This window comes from Filicampus tigris, chromosome 1, assembly GCF_054856515.1.
Source record: "Filicampus tigris isolate MCC_2025a chromosome 1, RoL_Ftig_1.0, whole genome shotgun sequence".
Taxonomy (NCBI): domain Eukaryota; kingdom Metazoa; phylum Chordata; class Actinopteri; order Syngnathiformes; family Syngnathidae; genus Filicampus; species Filicampus tigris.
This window is the reverse complement of record NC_141217.1, coordinates 23,618,442-23,639,782: the sequence shown is the minus strand read 5'-3', so window position 1 is coordinate 23,639,782 and position 21,341 is coordinate 23,618,442. Positions and strand designations below refer to the sequence as shown.

General features: G+C 39.3%; 1 protein-coding gene across 9 annotated transcripts in view; it reads right to left on the bottom strand.

The window, feature by feature from the left end:
• The window catches only part of agrn (agrin), a 263,386-nt gene that overhangs the window by 198,683 nt on the left and 43,362 nt on the right, over nt 1-21,341 (bottom strand). For 5 of the 9 annotated variants that reach the window (XM_086027847.1, XM_086027856.1, XM_086027866.1 and 2 more), the window contains exon 3: nt 3,511-3,531. The exons of the other annotated variants lie outside the window; for them this stretch is intronic. In XM_086027847.1, the coding sequence (XP_085883973.1) occupies nt 3,511-3,531 (21 nt within the window). The remainder of the gene's footprint in view (nt 1-3,510; nt 3,532-21,341) is intronic. 9 annotated transcript variants of the gene reach the window in all.

Genomic DNA, 21,341 nt, shown 5'->3' with positions numbered 1-21,341 from the left:
TACAACACAAAGTGTGCTGTTTACTCTTTACAAGAAGAGGTACAAGTAGTCATAACCGTGATCTTATTTTTACACTTGTATGTACACTTAATGATCAAATCCAACATAAAACCTTCCCTCTTTTAACACTTGTTCTATCGTGGTGACAGTTTGACGATTGAACTTACTACAGTGGAACTCCGATTTAACAGACCCACAATCAATGAATTCAAATGGCAAAGCATATTGCCCTGTCCGCTCGAAATGCTCCTTTGTACAGTACCTTTCAAAGTCTGTCGGCTCGAGAATTGGCCGCAATTCACCACAGCGCCAGCAAACAGTGCTGACAGAGGCTGGTCATGTGTTTCCGGCTTGCGCTGCTTTCTTATCATAGATAAAGAGACTTAAGGTAAACCATAGCAGGCTAAAAAGTGTGCGATGCGGCGGCAACTTTCGACAGGGGGGACTATCCAATCAAAGGTAATGAACATTAGCTTAGCATCACCCAAAGCGTCTCTTTAACATGCTATTTTTAGTACACTACACAGTTGTTGTTTTTGTAGAGTTCTTATCTATTAACTACATATTTTACTCTGTGGCACTTTGAGATTGCTCAAATATGAAGTGCATTACAAATAAAATTCACTCCCATCATGATTAATATCTATGTCATCTAATCATAACGGAGGTGACAAAAGGAAGTGGCTCATGAACACGAAGAGGTAAGATCCAATATCCTCCCCTCAAGCGCAAACAAGGTAAGTTTGGATAAACTTTAAAACATTTCAAACAGTTTCAAGCTTTTTCTATATGTATTTATAATAATTGCATACTGTACTGGGAATTTTTAGGATATGAAAAACAAAAAAATAATTTTGTAAGGTATTGTGTGTTATATGTCATGGAAAAAAAGTACTTAGATGTGATGGACAAACGACTAACAGATGAGACCCCTTCCCTCAATCAGTCCATTAAATCGAGGTTCCACTGGACTTCTCTTTCTATTTTTTCCGATGGACGAAAACACATTACATTACATTGATATTTGTAGATTTGTTCATCTGAAAATAGATTAAAAGGCACTAGTTTTTAAAAAGACTTATAATTATCATGGAAGAACAACATATTTGGGAAAAAGGCAACAAATGTCTTCATCATCTATCATGAAGGTCAGGCAAATAAAGCATTTCTTGTTGAAGTGTTAAAAATGTGGGTTTTTTTGTATTTGTATTTTATCTTTTTTTTTTCAAGTATACAGGGACAGTGCATATTAATTGAACAGTTTCCCGTAAATATGACAGATTATAGCCATTGGCTGATTATGGTAGGAACGCCAAATGTGACTGATCCGTCGTTAAGGGGCTGAAGAATGGAAGAGACGAGTCCGGTCCTTGAAAACTTTGGTGAGTGTGTCACTTCATTAGCCTCTTATCTGAACAGAGGCAGAAACACAGGGTCAGTATGGCCCTGACTGCTGGGAGGCTTTCCAGATAGATGAGGAAGTGTCTCGTCCAAGGCTGGACCTCCTGGGGGGGCTTTAATCTTACCTCAAGGATAGAAGGAGGATGGGATGCCAAAAGAAGGAGAGAGGAGAACTCGAGCATGATAAGGTTGCTTGCTTGGCCTAAAATGGGCAGCTAAGCAAAAACGTGTTCACAACAAATGGAAAGAGGGCTGTGTTATTGCTGGTATTTGACTAAATTATCAAGCTTTCAGTGATTACACCTTTGAAGGTCTGCTAAAGAAAAAAGGATAGCTACAGGAGACAAAAGGAACAGCAATATCTATTTTTGGCCAAGGAATCCACAAAAGATGTACTCGTGTGCATTGTTGATAGAGCGTAACTTTTGAAACAGCTCAAATTACCTGCTCTTTGTTTCTTAAGGCTGGAGGGAAAGTGCACAATATGCTGGTAAGACTGTCTTTCAGCAAAGCACCTGCAAGCTCAATGTGCTATTCATGTGCTTTTTATAGAACATGGCCAGGCTCAAAGAAATGAATTCTTTCAGACAATATCATACAGAAGTATCGAATTAATAAATACAAAACATGTCTTATCCAATGTCATGTTTTATTTCTCTCGTCTCGTATGCGCTCGGTAAACATTGCAGAAGATCAGCACATCTCTGGGACTCTTTTCTCCTCCATTTTTGAGATGTCACACGAGAAAGTTTGGTCTCCCATCAGATCAGGCTGCACTTCGCTAACTCGAGGGCTATGTCTCAGAATTGTTGCCGCTTCATGATGTCAAACCAAGCCCTCTGAGAATTGGGACACCCTTTTGCTTTTGTGACTGCGCACAACCAAGGGCTAAGGGGTAGAATTGGAATTGGCATTAAGCCTTGTCCATACGTAGCCGGGCTTTTTTTTTAAACAACGGAATATCCCCCCCAACTCTGTGTCGGAATAGACCTTGTTTGTTAAAAGTGAAAGTGCAAGCCTCTATGCCGCAGTAGTTAGCCAAATACTGTCCATGTCCAGAATGGCTATAACCAACGCAGCATCCCTGTTGACTCTCTTGAGAACTGCAAGTGACGTCAGAGCATTTTTGTCGCATAGTGACAATGTAAATCTCCGTGTCTAACTGTCCACAGCCAAACGCGGGTCCGAAGATACCCGCAAACCTCCACTGTGGCCGGAGTTTTACGTTTTCAATAAAAAAACCTCCGGGGACGTTTCAATAATAGGGCTAACCACAGACGAATAGCCACCTTTTGCAAAAATCCCGGGTACGTGTAGACAAGGCTTTAAATGTATTGGCAGCATGAAGCAAGTTAGCCCGTAAAAATCCAGGAATTAGCCGCAGGGTTCAAAGCGTGTAAAAAAGTAGGGGCTTATAGACCAGAAATTACGGCAATTACAATTTTAGCAGGGGGGTGTAGACTTTTAATGGTCATGAACCATGTTTGCATATGAAAAGTACGGCTGTTAAGAGTGAGGGATGGGAACAAAACCCACCTTCTTCCTACACTGCATGTAGGTAGCTACATTGTCTTATATTCTTGGAGGTGATAGTTTTCCTGGCTTTGGCCCCCAGAGTTGCAGTTAATAAGATCCCCAAGGAGACCAATTGTTAGGCTTTTGCCAGAACCTTCACCGCTCAGCCACACATGATCTTTGACTTTGCCCTCAATCTTATCCTTGCCAGAAAGTCGTGGGTGTTTAAAGCCTCATTTGAGGGTCCATACCATACACAGAGGCATACACAGGTGTACACAAACTGCTTTGAGATTAGTTAGGGATACGACCTTTTTGGATTCCCACATGACGTAAAAGGTTAGATGTGCCACTATAAAAAGCAACATCAAATGTAATAAAAGGAGGAGGAATTCCAATGAGAAGAAACAGTTGAAGTGGTACAAATGCAACATTTCATTTCAGATCTCCTTGAACTCTACATCAAATAACACTGACTGAAACACTTTGAACTGTGCAACCATTTCACAATTGATCTTAGTGTGGTTCACAAATTTTATACTGACAAGCACATTAGCAAGGGACCCAAAGAATAGCTTGAAAGAAAGTTCTTACCTGCAACGATATACTTGTGAGCTTCCGTAAGCAAAAATGGGGGAGAAACAAGAGTTATTAGAAATTAGCTTGAAGAAGAAGAAACAAGCAATCAATAAAATATGAGTGAGGGTGTATATGATGAGAATGACTTAGACAAAGCAGGAAGTCGTTGTACAATTGGGATATACATATAAGGGCTTTGTATCCAACTATAAGGTCAAAATCTCGTTGAACTTTTCTAAAGTGTTGCTTGTTTGGTTTTGATAGCTGTTGGAATAATCCACCTGGCGCTAAACTGTCCCATATGGTTCCACTCAAGTGTGTGACCACCTTAAACATGGCAAACATGAATGGAAGGCCATCAAGCAATTGGAAGAGTGCTGGTTTATTTCCTTCAAACTAGTTGGAAAAAGAATTGAGGAAGTAACCCACTGCTGGTAACGAGGCACTCTCCTCCAAGTTTATCAACGATTACCGGTGACAAAATATCAGTACACAGAACACTATAAACCAAAACCCTGTGGTTTCTCTTAGGTATCAACAGCAATACAACAACAACAAAATAAGGACGAACACAACCGAGGTCATGCAATTGGGAATTTGAAGAGATATTTCCAGGAAAAAAATGAGTCTCTAAACCCGTATTTCACTGAGCGGTGAAAGTTGGAGAGTGTTTGCCCACAGTCCGAATATTGTTTTTTCTTCAGGGTTTCAAGGTCGTAAACGGTAGCAACCATTTTAACGGTGGCAAACAGCTTTTCTTGTGGCGAGAAAATTTTGAACACGTTCAAAATTTCATTGTGAATTTTGTGAAAAAATGTCGCCGAACATCTTTGAAGCCGTTTGTGACCTTGAAAGAACCCTAATGAAAAAACAACATTCGCTACATGTGCTCACACTCTCAAACGTTCGCTACTCAGTGAGATATGTGCTAAAGTTGTACAAAATCTTGGAGTTTAAACCCCTTTGATCATCATTACCTGTGCATGTATTTAGCTTTTTTGTTGCTTTTCATGACACGGAAATGATCAGATCAGCCTTATTACGAGATGATAAGAGAAGATGAACATGTGAAGACAAGAAGGATTGACCAGAACTTTAAGCTTCCATCAGTACCATACAAATTGCTGCTCCTTGCTAAAGTTAAGACATAGGTCATTTGTTTTATGGGGTTTTTAAAATAATATTTACACATATCTATATTAATTATAGTGCTGCAGGGGTTACCGGTAACTTATTTTTTACGCCCGTATGGCCATTAAGAATGTTATAAACCTGGTACAATTAAAGATTTTATGGTCGCAACAGATGGCACCTCAAACTGATTTTTATTTATTTATTTTTTCAGACAAATTGGATGTCAACAATCATCTCTGTTTTATTTAGCACAAGTCCAAATGTTCCGAATTGTCATCTGATTTGATAAAAGTTTTGATCCAACCCCCAAAAAAGCAGTCATCCGCCCTCCCAAAAAAAGCAATTTTGATTGACGTTGTCCCTGGGTGGGTATTAGCACAATGTCCTCTCTCGTTCTCTGTTCGGCCTCTTTACTTTCTCCCATTTTGCTTTCTCTGCTCTCTTCTTGATCCTCATTATTCCAAACTGGGGTCTCTGAGGGAGCAAACAGTCTATTATCCAAAGATGGAGCTTAAGACAACTTAAATCTCTGGAGGAGTGGCTATTTAGTCAAGTTGAAAGAGCGAAAGAGAAGGAGGGAGTGTGTGTCTGGCCTGGCGTTCCCATATCACTTAGGCTAATGTGATTAAGGGGGAGCACGGAGTGGTGGTGGGAGTGGGGGGTGGTCCATTTAGCTCAGAGTGTGTTGGTTCTAAGTGATTCATGTCAGGGAGAGTTGTGGCTATAGATCGAGAGAAGTTGCTGATCTCAATCAACTTCCTTTTGCTCAATCAAACAAAATAAATAATCTTACAGAAACAGTGAAGCTCATAAAATAGCAGTGCTGCCGCCCTTCAACAAAGCACTATTTTTCATTTAGCTGTAACGCTCTCAGGCATGGATGTGGGCCAAATCCATTGAAGACACCTGGGGCCATACAGCAGTATTTAGGAGGGTGCATCTGCTTTTTTATTAGTAGTAGTTCAATTTGAAGGGATTAAATACGACTGTAGTCATTACTCCATCTTCTGTAATTAGCTCTCATTCGTTGTCTTTTTTTCCAGAAGGGATATGAATGTGATGACAATGCTGTATTAGGCTAATGGATACTGAAAGCAGAGTCCTAAGCAAATACGGACAGGCACTGGATTTAAAATCAAAAATCGATCCATTAACTTTATTGATTGAGCAAGAGCCCAAGGAGGTCGGGTAAGTGTCCACCTAATCATAAACTATGGCGGAACACAAACACAAACAACTCTACTGAGACACTGCCCAACTGCTGATTTGTTTCCATTTCAAAACTATTTCCCCAATAATGAAAAATGGAATTAGGAATAATCTGCTCCAAGGTCAAACATCTGCCTTCTTAAAATCATAACCGTACAGGCAAAGTTTAGAATTTAACAGTTCAGATTTCTTAACTGTCATAGTGATAAGTTAACCACTGGCAAGATTAAGACCTAAAAACAGGGAAAACAATCAAAGGTGTAAAACCTTGAAAAAGAAAATAACAATATAAACATGAAAAACTTCCTTCCTTCCTTCCTTCCTTCGATTACATCTAGGGGAGTCTCTTTCACGTCTGGTGTATATACTTCTTTTTCTCATTGTCATCTTCTCTTAAATACCCTTTTTGAGGCTCATCCTTGAAAAGAGAAAAACACAAATTGACATGTTCAAACTCCCAACTATGTTTTGTGCAATTGTAAAGGCATTTTATTCGAGGAAGTTCAAAAGTTTTAAAACCACATGGGGCATTTAAATTTAGAGGTTTACACTGTTCAAGCTTGTACAACTGTGTTAACTTCACAACATGGCTTGATCCAAATGGAGAGGATCAAGGGCAAAGAGTTTTCCCTCATTCATTCGGCATTGCAATGAGATTCCAGTCAAAATGTCTTTGTTAAAAGTTGTGTGTCACAAAGGAAGGGGGTCTTTGTTTCCAACTTCTGATTCAGGTTTACCACATGGAGTGATCCCACTGAATACTGTCCCTCTCTCAAAGAGACACCCCTACTCCATGGACTTTCAAGGCAGGAAGAGAAATTTGTCATCCGTCCCGTTCTTTTTCCATCCATTGTACACTTCCAAAACCTCCCTCACCTCACACTGGTCACGGGGAACTGGTTTCTTGGCAGGAAAGGATATTTGTAAGAACCATCCGGCCAACAAAGAGGTTTTAAACGCGCTCAAATCTTTAACAGGTTTACAAACCACCAAATGTACTTTAAACGATTAGCATATTTCCGCTTATTGTGGAAACCGTCATAAAGGATTAAGGCAGCCTTTCCAGACTATAGTTTGCAAAGAGTTTCAGAGATGAGTGAGTCTGCGCTTGAGAGCTGTGGGGCCAAGACCAAACCAGACCAAACAAGACCAATAACTTGGAAAACAGGGCAAAGTCTAAAGGGACACAGACCCACCACAGCATTTTCTCACAGGCAGGCCACTATGTGTTGTAAAAAGTCCTATCAGTTTCCAGCTGTGAGGCATATACAAGCCTTTCACTATATCCCCTCCTTTTCTCAAGAATAAATAGAAGCTGAGAAATAGGCCAGGGGGCAAGAGTATTAAAAAGGGAGGGATGGGATTCTTTTGGCCGTTGTTTACTTGATGCAGCGTATCATTCAAGTGGCACCAATTGCCGTGGTGGCCTTTGCCAAAACATGACTTGCTGGAAGGGGGGAAAAACAAAAGTTTGCTGGTCGGTTAATCTCAGCGGATGGGGAGTGAGGTGTTAACCGCTTAGATCCACCATTCTGGCACAATTGGGTGTTATTCATTTGTCCGTTTTTTAGGCGAGTCTACCAAGAACCAATTAATGTCAGAGCACCCTGGCCTGGAGTTTGTTCATTGGTGCGGCCCAGTGATATTGGGATTATGTATAAATGACCGTTCTCCGACAACCTATCTGAAGCACCGATGCGTGCCACAGAGGTTTATGAGTTCTCACAAATCTGCCCGGATGAATTCAGCTTCTCGTTAGGGAGTGAGAGTTTCTCCTGATTTGACAAGAGGTCAAGAAACCTTCCTCCCAAATGCACAGTTTGATGAAGAGCATGCAACTCCTCCTACGATTTGCTTCAACACTGTTGACAAACGATTTGAAAGGTGGGAGCTATGTTTACTAAGAGGCGCAATGCGGCTGGTGGGACTGAGATGGTGTGAAGTGTGAGCATGAATGCTTACACCCTCCTTTTCCTCCCAGTGTTACCCTGTGAAACCTTTAGCTAAGTAATCCTAAAATGGAGAATCTGTGTTATTTCGGTTGGTCCTGGTCAATTGTACACAAAAGAAGAGTGGAGTAGTGATTTGGAAATGGAAGGCAATGTCATCTTTGGACAACATGATTAAATCAAATAAGAATAGGATAAAAGACTACAGAGGACTCTGAAATATGCAACGTCCTTGAGGTTGTACAAATTCAGAATGCAAACAAAATATTCGAGAAAAATACACCTCCAAAGTCACACACAATCTTTTGACCTGCCTTTCATCATGACGGAGCCGAACGAGCGGTTTAAATTTCATATTTGGTCATAGAAATAAAAGTACAAATACAAATGATTATTTTGACATATTCTCTTAGCATTGATCCATGGAGGGAAAAAAGCTCACTAAAATATTAACATATTTTAGTATTAGGACCAGTTTAGTATTAAAATAAGTATTAGTATTAAGACGTTTCTGAAAGTCTCAATCAAACCTGTGTTTTTAAAAAGTAATGCATGCGTAGCGTGGGTGTACATAACGTGACCTTAGGAGAAGTACATTGAATCATATATTCGACTTTCTATCGGCTGTTAATTATAAACATAGTCAGCAATTGGTATGCTAAGATGTACAAACGATAATGTTTTATTACTATACAAGGCCACAAACGGCTGTTGTGGAAAGGGGACTTGTTCCACTCCGTTAGTGTCAACCTGTGGTCGCACTCGATTGATCAATTCAGACAGGTTTTCTAACTGCTGCTTCCAAATTTTCCATACTCCAATAAAGACCTGGCAGTGACACCATAAGCGCAATACTCTCACATTAACCTTGTCAAGCCTTCCATGAGGCAGCAGAAACATTGGAGGGCTTCACCGGGATTCATTCATCTAATACGCTAGTCCGGTGCGAAATGCTGACTTGGCATGAGCAGCCTTTCCAAAGGGTTTTGCTGCATAATTAAAGCAAGCAGATGTCGTCAATATGTCCAAAGTCAAACAGGCACAGGGAAATGAAATGTATCATACATATTCAAAAAATCCCATCATGCTTCCTGGTGCCAGCAGTGACATCACTGACTGACCTCCATCGTAGCATATGCAATCCCTTTATTTCTTGCTATATTAGGCTACTCTTATCTCCCTTTATTTCCAAACATATTGCGCAGTTAATGGCTCTTAAAGATCCCCCTGTAAGAGGAAATTGCTTTAAATTGATGTCATTAACAAGCTCATCAATTGGCCAATGGAGCAAGATGAAGAGGAGAAAAGGATGATGTGGACCAACATCATCTATCAGGGTTTAATGATGAAAAGCACATTTGGAGAGGGCTGGAACTCTGCGCTCAACTCAGGCAAACACTTTGATAGCATCATGAGGTGTGAGACGGTTAAAGATAATATCCTTGGTTGATGAGGGATATTATTTTAGACACGCCTGCGCATTCGAAGATCCTTGCACTGTTTCGAGATGGATTGATAAAACAACAACATCAAATGGTGACGCAATTTAGATGCATCAGGATGAAGGTTGAACACAACCTGCTTGCCCAACACCAATTTGGTCAGGTTTAGAAACATGTCATCTTCAGGAAGAGCGTTTAAGTGTTCTGATGTCACATTTCTGGCATGGATAGACGAACAAAGAAATTGTAATTAAAAAAATAATTTTCAGAAAAGCAAAGTGAAATTGGATAGGGATCTCACGTAACACAATGGTGCCGCGGCACCCCGTTTGGTAATAACAGCTATAAACTAACTTCTGTTTGCCAGGTGGAAGAACAGAACCATCAAAGGAACATTTGCTGTTCAATTACTGAAGTCTTGCATCTGATTAAATCTACAACTTTCAGCTTGTCAAAGTGGGTGTGATTGTTGTGCTTTGGATCTGGGCAAATTCAGAGGGATAGAAAAGGATCTTTCATATTTGCGCAAAAGACAAATAACACAGGTACAGCTTGGACTTAAATGAATGCAGTGCAGCTCAGTCTGGTGCCATCAATATCCATAAATGTCACTGTCCTTCCACACATTTTCCTTAAGTGGAGAAAAAGAGTGACGTTTGTACAAAGCGGCTGTTTTTTGTTGTATTTTTTTTTTGTTTGGCTCATGGAGGCCAAGATAAAGGGCCTTGTGTAAAGGTTGCCATCCATCTTCATCCGCCTGGCATGTGCTTTACTTTATTCTGCCCTCAATGTGTCTTTTTGTCTACTCCTCGTGTGTACGTGTGTGCGTGCGTGTGTGTGTGTGTTGCATGTGACATTGAGGTTAATGAAGTGTATTCAACTCTTCCTCCTGGAATGAACAAGGCTTCATGAAGCAGACAAGTGACTACACTGCCACTCTGATGAGGTAACGCGTACAATGGCACACGCATGATCACACACACATGCATTACTTGAGGAAAAGCATTCATGTGCTCACATTACAGGCCCTCTAATAATGTCTTGTTTTGACAAGTGACATGGTTTGTTTCCCAAATTGGTATCATTTTTCAACGAAAAAATACATCTCTGTGAGATTTTGGTTGAACTCCAAATGTTGCCGCTTGAAAAAATATTGCAGTGCCAATTGGAATAATCAGTATGTTTATCATATCCTCACAGATAGCTGAGGGAATGTCTAGACAACTGGTTCAAAACATCAATCAAATTGATATTTTCTCTGTGGTTATTGACCCCCATAAGTAAGAATATGTCTCCTTTCCTGCAATGTTCCTCAAGGACAAGTCTTGGGGCCCATCCTTTTGCACTCTACTTGATTCTCTCATAGATGTCATCAGCAAATTTTAAGGTACCTCCATAGCACTAGTGTGCGGATGACCTCCAGACTTATTTTTCTTTTAATCCTGATAGTACAGATAAGTGCACTGCTTGATTGTTTTCCTGTAATTGGATGGATGGCTGTAAAAAGTCATATATAAATACAATTTTCTCACTTATTTTAGACAGTTGGAATTGTTTTGCAACAAAAAAAAAGGCACATTTAAAAGGCTCTCGGCCACTAAAATATTTAAGCAGACATTGGGAATGTATACATTTGTAATTCTTTTCACTTTGCAGCAAATGGTCACATATTCCCATGCCTTGTCTTAAACCTTTGAAACACTATGATATTTTGGGGGGTAGTCTCAGAGAAAAGATTTAGATGTCATCATCCATCCTCATCAATTAGTATCCAATATTTTGAAAAATCATGCTCAGCCCGGTACCACAATCACCACTGAAATCAGAATCGGGTAAGTAAAACTGTAAAAGACATCTCATTCCAACTAGTTATATTGGAACTAAAACAGTGGGTCAACACACAAATTTAAATGTTCAGATAATATTTAGCATGTATCATACACAGCATACACTGTATACATACATACATAATATATTTTGTAGACTGCTTAGATTAGATACACGCTACATTTTGATTGTGTCCCCCTCAAATTCAGCTTTTGTGTTTGTCATTTTCTCATTCTACAGAAAAACATTAGATTAGCCCATCAATGAGTGTTTTTTGGACCCCAAAAAACACAGAGAACAAGCTTTTAGTGAAAAGATATATTTCATACACAGAACTTAAAATAAAATACCAACAAAAACAATTTAAAAATGTGCTTTTGATGGCAAAATGCATATAAAATGATCACCAGTGTAACAATTTTATATTTAACAAACATTACAAACTATTTGCAGGCCATTTAGTAGCAGTATTTTGTAGTGTGTGCGTACATAAGTGCCATGCCTGCGTGTGTGTACCTTTTTTTTTCTTTTGTGACATTCTTTGTTGTAGATTTAATGTGGCAAATGCTTTGATCAATCCCAGCTGCTTGTAACAGTCACATTTCCAAGGTTCCACCAAGTTTTAGGAGCTTAAAGGTACACGTTGTTGTAACACACGGTGAGCTCCTCCAAAATAGATCCAATGCTGCCATCTGCTTGGACATATGTGATCTTTTTTACTTTCCAGCTTAAATGAGTGCGCTTGCCAATTACTGTATAGTTTTGGGAGGAATTTGAACTTCCAATTTTTAACTCTTTGAGCAACATTGATGTGAAATGTCGTCAATGGAATCCTAAAGAGGAGCGCGGTCAACGTCAATTGCCATCAAATACGTTTTTTCTTTCCTTTTTTTTTTTTTTTTTTTTTTTTAAGGGAGTGGGTGGAGAAAAGTCCTGGCTTGTGGTCTGTGGTTTGATCATTAAACCATGCAATTTTTTTTTTTTTTTTTTTTAAGAATCGGAATTGAAAATGGTTAGGAACCAAAATCAAATCGAAGAATTGGGATCGGAACCATCCAAATTCTAACAATGGCCAACAACAACTTTTAGCACACTGAATGATTTTGTGTCCCTTCTCCATCTCATCACATCACAAGTGCCACTCCATCCTCTCTGTTACTGAGTCCTTTCCTTTCAACCTCCCACATAATTCAGGTCACCGGAAAAGCAATCGTCTTAAGTGTTCTGGCGGTCAAGAGCAGATGAGTACACATGCAGCTTGAGTCATCTGGCTAAGGTAAGATCTTGGCTGAATCTGTGACGCATACTAACGCTGCACATGATGTAATTTAGCTATTTTTCCGATGCGATATCACAAATCGATTAAACATTATAGTAGACAGATAATATTTTCCAACAGGATTAACCTTTTTCAAAGAGTTCATTACAGAAAAGTCAAGGTGAAGCCTCAGTAGTTGGGTGTGAAAGTGCACTATACCTGAAGAAATGTTCAAATCCAAATATGCATTTCTGAGTTCTTAAAATGATCATATAAGACACATAACTATTACCACTACCGGACATCAAAGGTTCCTATCAAATAAAGGTACCTGAAGCCAAATTGCACCAAAATATGACATTGTTTGCGTCCATGCTGGATACCCTTCATGGTAAATCATCTTTCTGCAACATCTTTTGAAGGGAAGGTTGTGCGAGTATGTGATAAAAGGGAAAAACTTCCCTGACTCAGCACACTTTATTCTCATTATCCTCTCTGTGCAAGTAAAAGGTAAACAGAAGTTCATAAAATCCAATACCGAGAAAACATTCTTGCCTTCAGTTGAATGATTTGCTTTATTGTGGGTTAGAATGTCTCATCCATCCCTTTAATCAGCTGTCACATTCCCAAACAGTACGTGTCTCTACCCAAAGCAGGATCTCCGTTATAGACAAGCCCCAGCAAAACCCAGATGAACAACTTTGACGACCTACCTGGCAGTGTCATGCCTGAATAATAACACCACGGAGAGCGGATATGACAACAGCATCAATGATAGCATGTCCGACAGAGGAGTCTCCACAACTCAAAATTGAGTGATTAATTGTCACTTGCTGGCACGCTTTGATAGTTTATCATCAAACCGGCATAGAAATCAACATGCTCAAAATAGTCCAAACTCTATGAAACATTATTGGCTTTATTACTTATTTTTTTGATTATGCTGATTAATTTTGATGGAAACCAATTCAGGCAACCAATACATTTAATTGTCAAAACGCGTCTCTACTTAAAAACATTTCTACTTAAGAAATTTCTTCCAGAACCAATTAATTTCGTAAGTAGAGGTACCACTGTATGTTTATTTTGAAAAGATGACAATTAAATGGAACATTTTTTTTAGAAAAAAAAATAAAAGCGAACCATTCGGGTGACATTCTAAAAAATTACACCAGAATAAAAACTACACTAACAATAAAGATCTCTTAACTTTGTAAATTATTAAGACACTGAAATCTTTAAACACTCAGCAGCAACGGCCTATGACACATCTAAGTATACAAGTTAAAGACAAGTTGTCATTACAGTACATATATACACTTTTTGTGATGAAAAAAAATACATACAATTACAATTACAATTATTGCTAACTGTATTAAAACTCTTTTTATAATGAAAAAAATACAGTAATTTTAAAAAGTCTTTATGAAATTATTTACACTTTTTAGGCATTGAAATCTTTAAATGTTCAACAGCATATTGTAACGAATTGGTTTATCTGTGTTGTGGTCGGATTTGTGTTTTGCTGAATTGTGATGTTTCCGAGGTTCATGAATGCATCGTACGGCTAGCGAGAGAAGCAGCGGAAAACGAAGAACAGAGCTGTTGTACTTTGTTTTTGGCTAAAAATACTGCTTGCTTCCTCGTCTAAGAAACATTCAAAGTCGGATGATGTCGTTTTAAGTGCTATTATGTTAGACGTGCTAGCTACAGCATAGCAACAGTCAATAGCACCCGTGGACCGAACCGAACATGCCATACCGAAACGGATTACTATCAGTTAGTTTTGTTAAAAGATGTTGATTGCTTTCATAAACGAAAATACTGTCATGTATGATTATTTGTTTTCATTATTTCTTATGGATTTATTTTTTATATGAAAACTATAAACAACAATAAAAACTAATCAGTCGTTTGAGCTCCACTCTACCTTCTGTCGCTGATCACCATTAATCTTCTACAACATTTCAATCAGCACCGCCAGAGAAAAAAAACTCAATTGTAACCACAGGTGTTGGTTGATGGAGTACACGTTTGCAGACAGACCACAAACCCATTTAACATCGCTTAGGTTCCCACAACACAGGCCAGGCCTCACACTAGCAAAATACCTTGTTTTTTTTTTTTTATTATTTCCTTCTGGTGAGAAAATCTGTATCCAAGCCACTTGGCTTCACACAAAGGGTACATTCCTCAATTTCTAATCTTCAAGGTGAGAAATTTGATATGCAGGCGTAATTACCGAAGCAGCAATCCTGACTGATGTAAGGTGACAACTGTGAAAACCGCTGACATAACTGCTGAAAAAAGCCTCAATATCCTTGAAAATTAAAGGTAACACAAGAGCCTAGCATTGCAGCTCCTGGGGCTATCTTTCCTCATCCCCGACTGAAATTCAGTCAGAGGTCCAAGTCAGTTTAGCGTGGCATGGCGATGGGAGCTCGTCTGAATATGCTGCATACAGATAATTGGAACAAAGCTGGAATGAAGGAGGATGGGTCTGGCACAGAGGCCGCTGCACCCGCTTGCCCCAGTATTTTTGGGCTTCCCTCCATATTGACGTCAGCGACTCCCATCCCACTAACGCCCCCCCCCCCCCCCCCCCCCACCGCATCCCCCCGCCCGCTGGCATGTGTGCAGCCAACAATGGCCACTTATGTTCCCACAGGGGAAGTAAAGGATGGTGCAAGGGCCCCACTCCCTGCACATGTACTCTCAACACAAATGAGTAAAACAGGCTTGAAGCACAGATACACATACACGCGTTTACACATACAAATAACACTCTTTGAGAGGTGAAGCCGCTTTATAGAATCAAAACATTGTGCACAGGCAGGCAGTGACACTGTGATGACTGATGCGGAAAAATGAGCAGGATGGTTGAAATCTCAGAAAGGTGAACTGAGGTGAGAAAGTGAAACGTGGAATTCCGAGTGGAAATGCACTGTTGCAACCATCTGGTTGAACAATTTTGTGAGATGAGGATTTGGGTTAGAGGCGGAAAATTTACCAACTGCACTGACATACAACAGAAAGAGATGTTACATAAGACAGACAAGGAAACACGAGAGGAGGGACCTTCGATAACCCTTTTTTTTTCCAGACTGATACTAGTAGTGAGAACTCAACTCCTGACGTATTCACTAATACTGATACCAAGTAACAAATACCACCAGCACTTGTTATACATATTTTAATTAAACCTACAACAGATGATTTTAAACAAAGACCTTTTGTTTATTTCTGACGAAAGTCAGAACAGTCACTCTCCAATAGAGAATTAAAGTCTAAAAAAAAAACACAAGTGCAAAATAATACAGGTTCAACTGATAACTGTTAAGAATGACGCTATGCGGATGGAAAATAGATGATGCAAGTATTTAATTTCAGCTGATATCGATAAATGTTCCATTTTTTTCACTTATTCAAAATAAGATACACATTAAATCGATTAAACAAAATACAATAAAAGACAACTATCAACAGGAAAAATACATTTCATATTACTATAGGTACATTTAAACTTAAACTTTTATGTTTATTAATGTACCGAATAATAACATTCTATCTTTCTCAGTCAATGAAAGCAGGTACATGTGTAACATGCATGAAATACAGAAATGCAGAACGTCATCACACCACCCAAACTGTGTTAACAAAAATGTATATAGTTTGATTGCAACACAATTATAATATATTCTAAGCATTAACATAAACCTTATAAACATACATTTACTTCTAGAAATTGCATCTTAATGGGAATATGAGAAGATGGACAAGTATGCAATTTACAGAAAAACATCCTGCCAGCCTTGCGTGTCATTTATTTCCTGATAGTAGAATGGCCAAAAAAGGGCGCCTTAAGTATCGGTGACTGGTATTGACACCCTTCATGGCGCCTCGATGCATTGATATGAGGCCGGTTTAAGCCCGATACTGAAACCTGGTATCACAGAGTGTCAAATGAAAATCTATCCATTCATTTCCTACTGGTTGTCCTGATCCAGCTGATTTTGGGTCAGTAGCAGAGTATTTATCCATTCATCAAATGTTTGTTTTCGGAATGTTCCAGGAAGATGAAATAACCCGAGAGAATACACGTAAGCATGGGAAGAACATTCAAGAAAGCTGTTTAAGATATATAGCTAGATATGTGAGTCCTGGTCACACCCAGTCCATATTCCCAAGTTCCAAGTCAAAAAGTGTATTTTACATCACTGGACACAGCCTGTACGTTGAGTGTTATTTTATGAGAGACACTTATCGCTTGTGTATGTCTTTTACTGTACCATTCATCCATCAATGGATTTATCTAAATGTTTTTCCATTTCTTCATCAATCCACAATTATGAGAACCTCACGAAAACCATTGTTATTATTTTTGCCTTTTCCGCAAACGACTGATATTCCCTTAGGGATGTAATGTTAGTTACTGTATACACTATCCACCTGTTGCTTTGGCATACATTTGGCATAAATTGGGCAGCCATGTTGGGAATCAAGCCAGTTTCTAGCCTGTTTTTTTTTTTTTTTGCATATAAGCAACAAGAAATTCCTGTGAGAGACAATTGCATTGTTATTGTTAAACAGCCAGAAGATTGTGTGCTTTGAGAAGAAAAAAATGCCCTCACAAGTCCCTGATTGTAAATATTGGCTTGCATTTGCATTATTGTAAAATTAAAATAGAGCAATGAGCTTCCATGTAATTAAACATGATTTCTCATCATTAGGATATTATACTGTCCCTTGATTGAGATGGCAGTCTGAGCCCATTTAGTGAAGTGTTTCATTGAAAATACTCCGAGATGGCGCAACATACAGAGATAGAGATGGAGATGGACAGAAAGAGAGAGCACATGCAAGAATGTCAGTGCAGGCTGACACAGGATCAGCCGGAGACACGCCTGAACTTGTCGTTTCTTGAGCTGCATCATTCCTTCCTGATGTCCCCACTCTTTGTTTAGGTGTGCCTCCTTCTCTCCCTCTTTGAAGTCTCACTGTGCATCATATTTTTTGTTTCGCTACGAACCGAGAAAAGGAGGTCTGGGAAATGTCTAGTTTCCGACGTTTGCTCACGCTGAGACGATGCAAAAGGTTTTGTGTGTGCGTGCGTGTATGTGTCTTTTTCGGTGAATGGAATGGGTAGAAAGGGTCTGGAGCCGTTGTCACATGGAAGAGCTTAAGTTGCTCTCACAGAGGGTCCCACACACATACGGCCAAGTGGTGGGTGTCCCTGGTGCTTGCCACCATGTGAGATCATCATGCCTCGGCATTACAATGGTGCACGGGTATGCATTTGACATACATGCATGCACACAGACACACAGCAACATTTATATGAAGGAGTTTGAATGGAATAATGAAAAGGATGGAAAACTGTATCTGGATTAGGGCTTTGCGATTAATCGAAATTCAATTACGATTTCGATTATTACACTCCACGATTACAAATTGGCATAATCGTAAAAAAAACGATTATTAATACTAATTTTGAGTTGTTTTGAGGCTTTCGCACACGAGTTACTACGCCGCGCCGTCCTCTCCAAGCTAGCTAGCCAGCCAACCAGGAAGCCAGCCCGCAACCCGCAAGTCACACTGCACACGCTCCTACTCAACGTTTTAACAGAGTAATGGACCTAAAAATGGCACAAGACCCGCCACAGGAACGACTTGTAAACAAGTCTAGGCAAGTCGAAATCGCTTATTTGGTTACATTTTGGGTTTGCCGTGGAAGACGGCGAGCAAAGACGAATAAAGTGCAAGTTGTCTCTGCATCCACAGGCAACACAACGAATCTATTCAACCATCGTTTGGTTTACGATGATGTTATGATACACCAAAGCAAGAAAACACAGAGTTAGATTTGGCGTCATCTGCAATGCAAATCTCAGTCGTGCAAACACTGTACGCAGCAACTCCCACCCATCAACATCGGAGAGACATAAATAGATAACAGAATCTATTGCCCGGACAAGGCTTCCAAATGTTTAGGGCACAGACTCCACTTCGCAATCGGCACGAGGGATTTATTTTAAATAACATATCTTATGCAAATATACACTACTTTTACTAGCACAAAAACAGAAACCATGCTAAACATTATTACTGTGACTTAAGTTAAATTTCTTGTGTAGTCTATAATATGAAGTCAATTTTTTTGTGTTCATTTTTGTTTCAAATTGCTTCAAATGCAGTTTGCAAACATATTATCATTATATTATAATACAGTTTATATATGGCCTACTGTAATTTATAAGTATTGTATAGATTACGTACTAGTATGTAACAGTCAACATTTAAATTAGTTTGACCCAATCAGCGTATTAAATGTATAATTTATCAGAAGCAAATTACTTTAACTTTGTTTACTATGTGTCAATATTACTTTAAAAACAAAACAAAAAAGGCTCCCGACAAAGGTCTAAATGTATAGATGAATAGCATGTCTGTTATTCTGTCAAAATTGGCATTTTGGCTAATCAGAATTAGGATAAAGCAGCTTCAGCAGACTTGGTTGCACATTGTGATGCCTCCAATCTTAGATGTGTATTAAGCTGCTGTATGCGTACATAGCCCGTGAAACAATATGAATTTGGGTTTTTCTTCTACAGTCATTGCAAAAAAAATGAAATTAGCAAAAATTTGACTATTCAATCACTGAATAAAATTGAAATGCATCACTTCGCACATGTCTAAAGATACAATCCCCCAAAAATCTATTGAACCCTTGCACTTACAGACCCTGAGTACAAAGTGTAAGCAAAAGGCAAAAACATGATTTGATTGCTTTTTTTTATTCAAATGTCTCTTCAATCGTTAAACTAAAGGAAAAAAAAGCATAAAAGTAATAAAACCTTAAACCTTATAATACTGCAATCAAATTATTATCTTGTGTTAAATATACAGTTAAATACACTACATGGGTGAAAATAATGCCATCTGCTGGATCTTGTGGGACACTGCTATCGCTGCCCGAATTACCTCTGATCCACTCTTAATTACCTCCACCAAGCATAATATTTTGAAGCACTAGGTTGTTGTTTATCGATTAACAGGCATTTAGTACACGTTTTTACACAATTAGAACCCTTAGAAATTGAGACCATACATCTCAAGTAGTAGTACATCTCAAATAGAACCAAATGAAAGCTCCACCTGTGCTGCCGCAGCGCTCCATGTTCAGAAGACACAACTACAAATGGGAATAACTCAAATTCCTTCCTCAGACGGTATGGCCCTAATCTTATTATCTGGAAGGATATGAAAACTGCATTCCAGCCTCCTCTCTCAGCTCTCATTCCGTCTTCCTCTCTCACAGAGGTTTTACAATTTTAAATAAGAACAACAAGGTGCACATCTAAAGTTGTATCAAAGTGCCATCAGGCATGACATCATGTCAAACCTCACTGACCTCATAAAAAGCCATGCAGGTTTTAAATAAGTTTGCTTTTTCTTTGGATTTTTGCGGTTTCTTTGATAGAGTGTATGTATTGTGCGTTACAATAGTTAAATTATTTTTCCAATGAAAAAAATGTGTTTAAAGACAATGTTAAAATGTTAGATGTAGATAAAAAAAAAAAGGTTAGCTGCTGATGACAGTTCCACCTTGGAACCAATTCTAATATTGGCTATGGTTAAAATAATTTCATCGAGCATCACAGAACAAATTGTGTTCAACCTTTCATTTTCCATGTTATATGTCATCTTACATAAAGAAGAAAAAGCATCTGATACTGAAGGACTGGTTGAATAAAAAACAACTTCCGGCTAGCTCCTCCGAGGAAACGCAAGGTTGGAAGAGATGAGGGCACCGCACGGAGTGACAAGAAGACCTCCCACTTTAAAGAGGGGGCAGCGATGAGGCGTGACCACTTCGCTGACAGGTGTTTTGTCTCGCTCAGCGCAACGTGCTGTGGCCACTTCCACTCAAATGCCGCACAAAAAGATCGGGGGAGCCTTAAGCTACGCCGCAAACAAACACACTCGCAAAAATGAGCGGCAATCAATAAGCCGCCGTGACAATGGAGTCGTTAAAAAGGCCAGTGAATGGGGTGACGGCACATCTAAGTCTTGAAGGTTAAACAGAGCTTTTGTATTTCTTGGGATTCAGGTGTGTTTGTTCAGAAAAAAAAATTAAATTAAATAGCCGCCGTCAATTCTTAAGTCCAGGCTGGAATTTAATCAGCAGAAATCTGCGGTAAGCCACAAAGAGAAGGTATTGAAATCCTATTACAATGTACAAAGCCCCCACTGTTGTTTGGTATTGCAGTGTGAGGTACTTCATTTTTAACTAGCAGTCACTCTCCTGGCCCATAAAGATCTGAAATTCTTCAATATGAGAAACTTTAAAGAGTCTCTCTCATGATCTCTGCTTTTGTTGACTTGGCTGTGATTTGATTTTGTTTTGTTTTGTCATGTTTTTCCTGTGTGCCTTTTTGCATTGCTTGCTCGAAATGTTCCACGTGTTCCCTTCAGCCCGATTGTGCCATGTGAGGATCGGGATTTGGACCCATACGCAGATATGACGCGGAAGTTGAAGAGTAAAAAGTCTTTATCAACAAAAATAAAGTCACAACAGAGATCAGGACTGGAAGAGAGTTTGCATCCTCGCTCAAAGAAGGTTTGACATGCTGACAATATGTCAGTGTGTAACTCAAACTTTTAAACTGTAAGACTTCAGGCCTATGTGACATCATAAAGGACAAAGAATAAAAGGACCATAACATATGCAGAGCAACTGATACAACACTTATACAACCAGTCATAACAGATTGGTCGCTTGTGTTCACCAATCAGAACCCACCAGCCACTCACGTCTCCAACAAGACACGATTCCAAGTAACAAACCAAAACTAAACGGCCTCAGAGCAGTGTTGCTCAATCCCGGTCCCAAAGAGCAGCCTGTTTTCCATCTCTTCCTGCCTGCAACACACCTTATTTAAATGATCCGCTCATCACCAAGCTTTGCACAAGCCTGATAATGATTGTGATCGTTTGTATCAAGAGCGTCAGGTAGGGAGAGGTGGA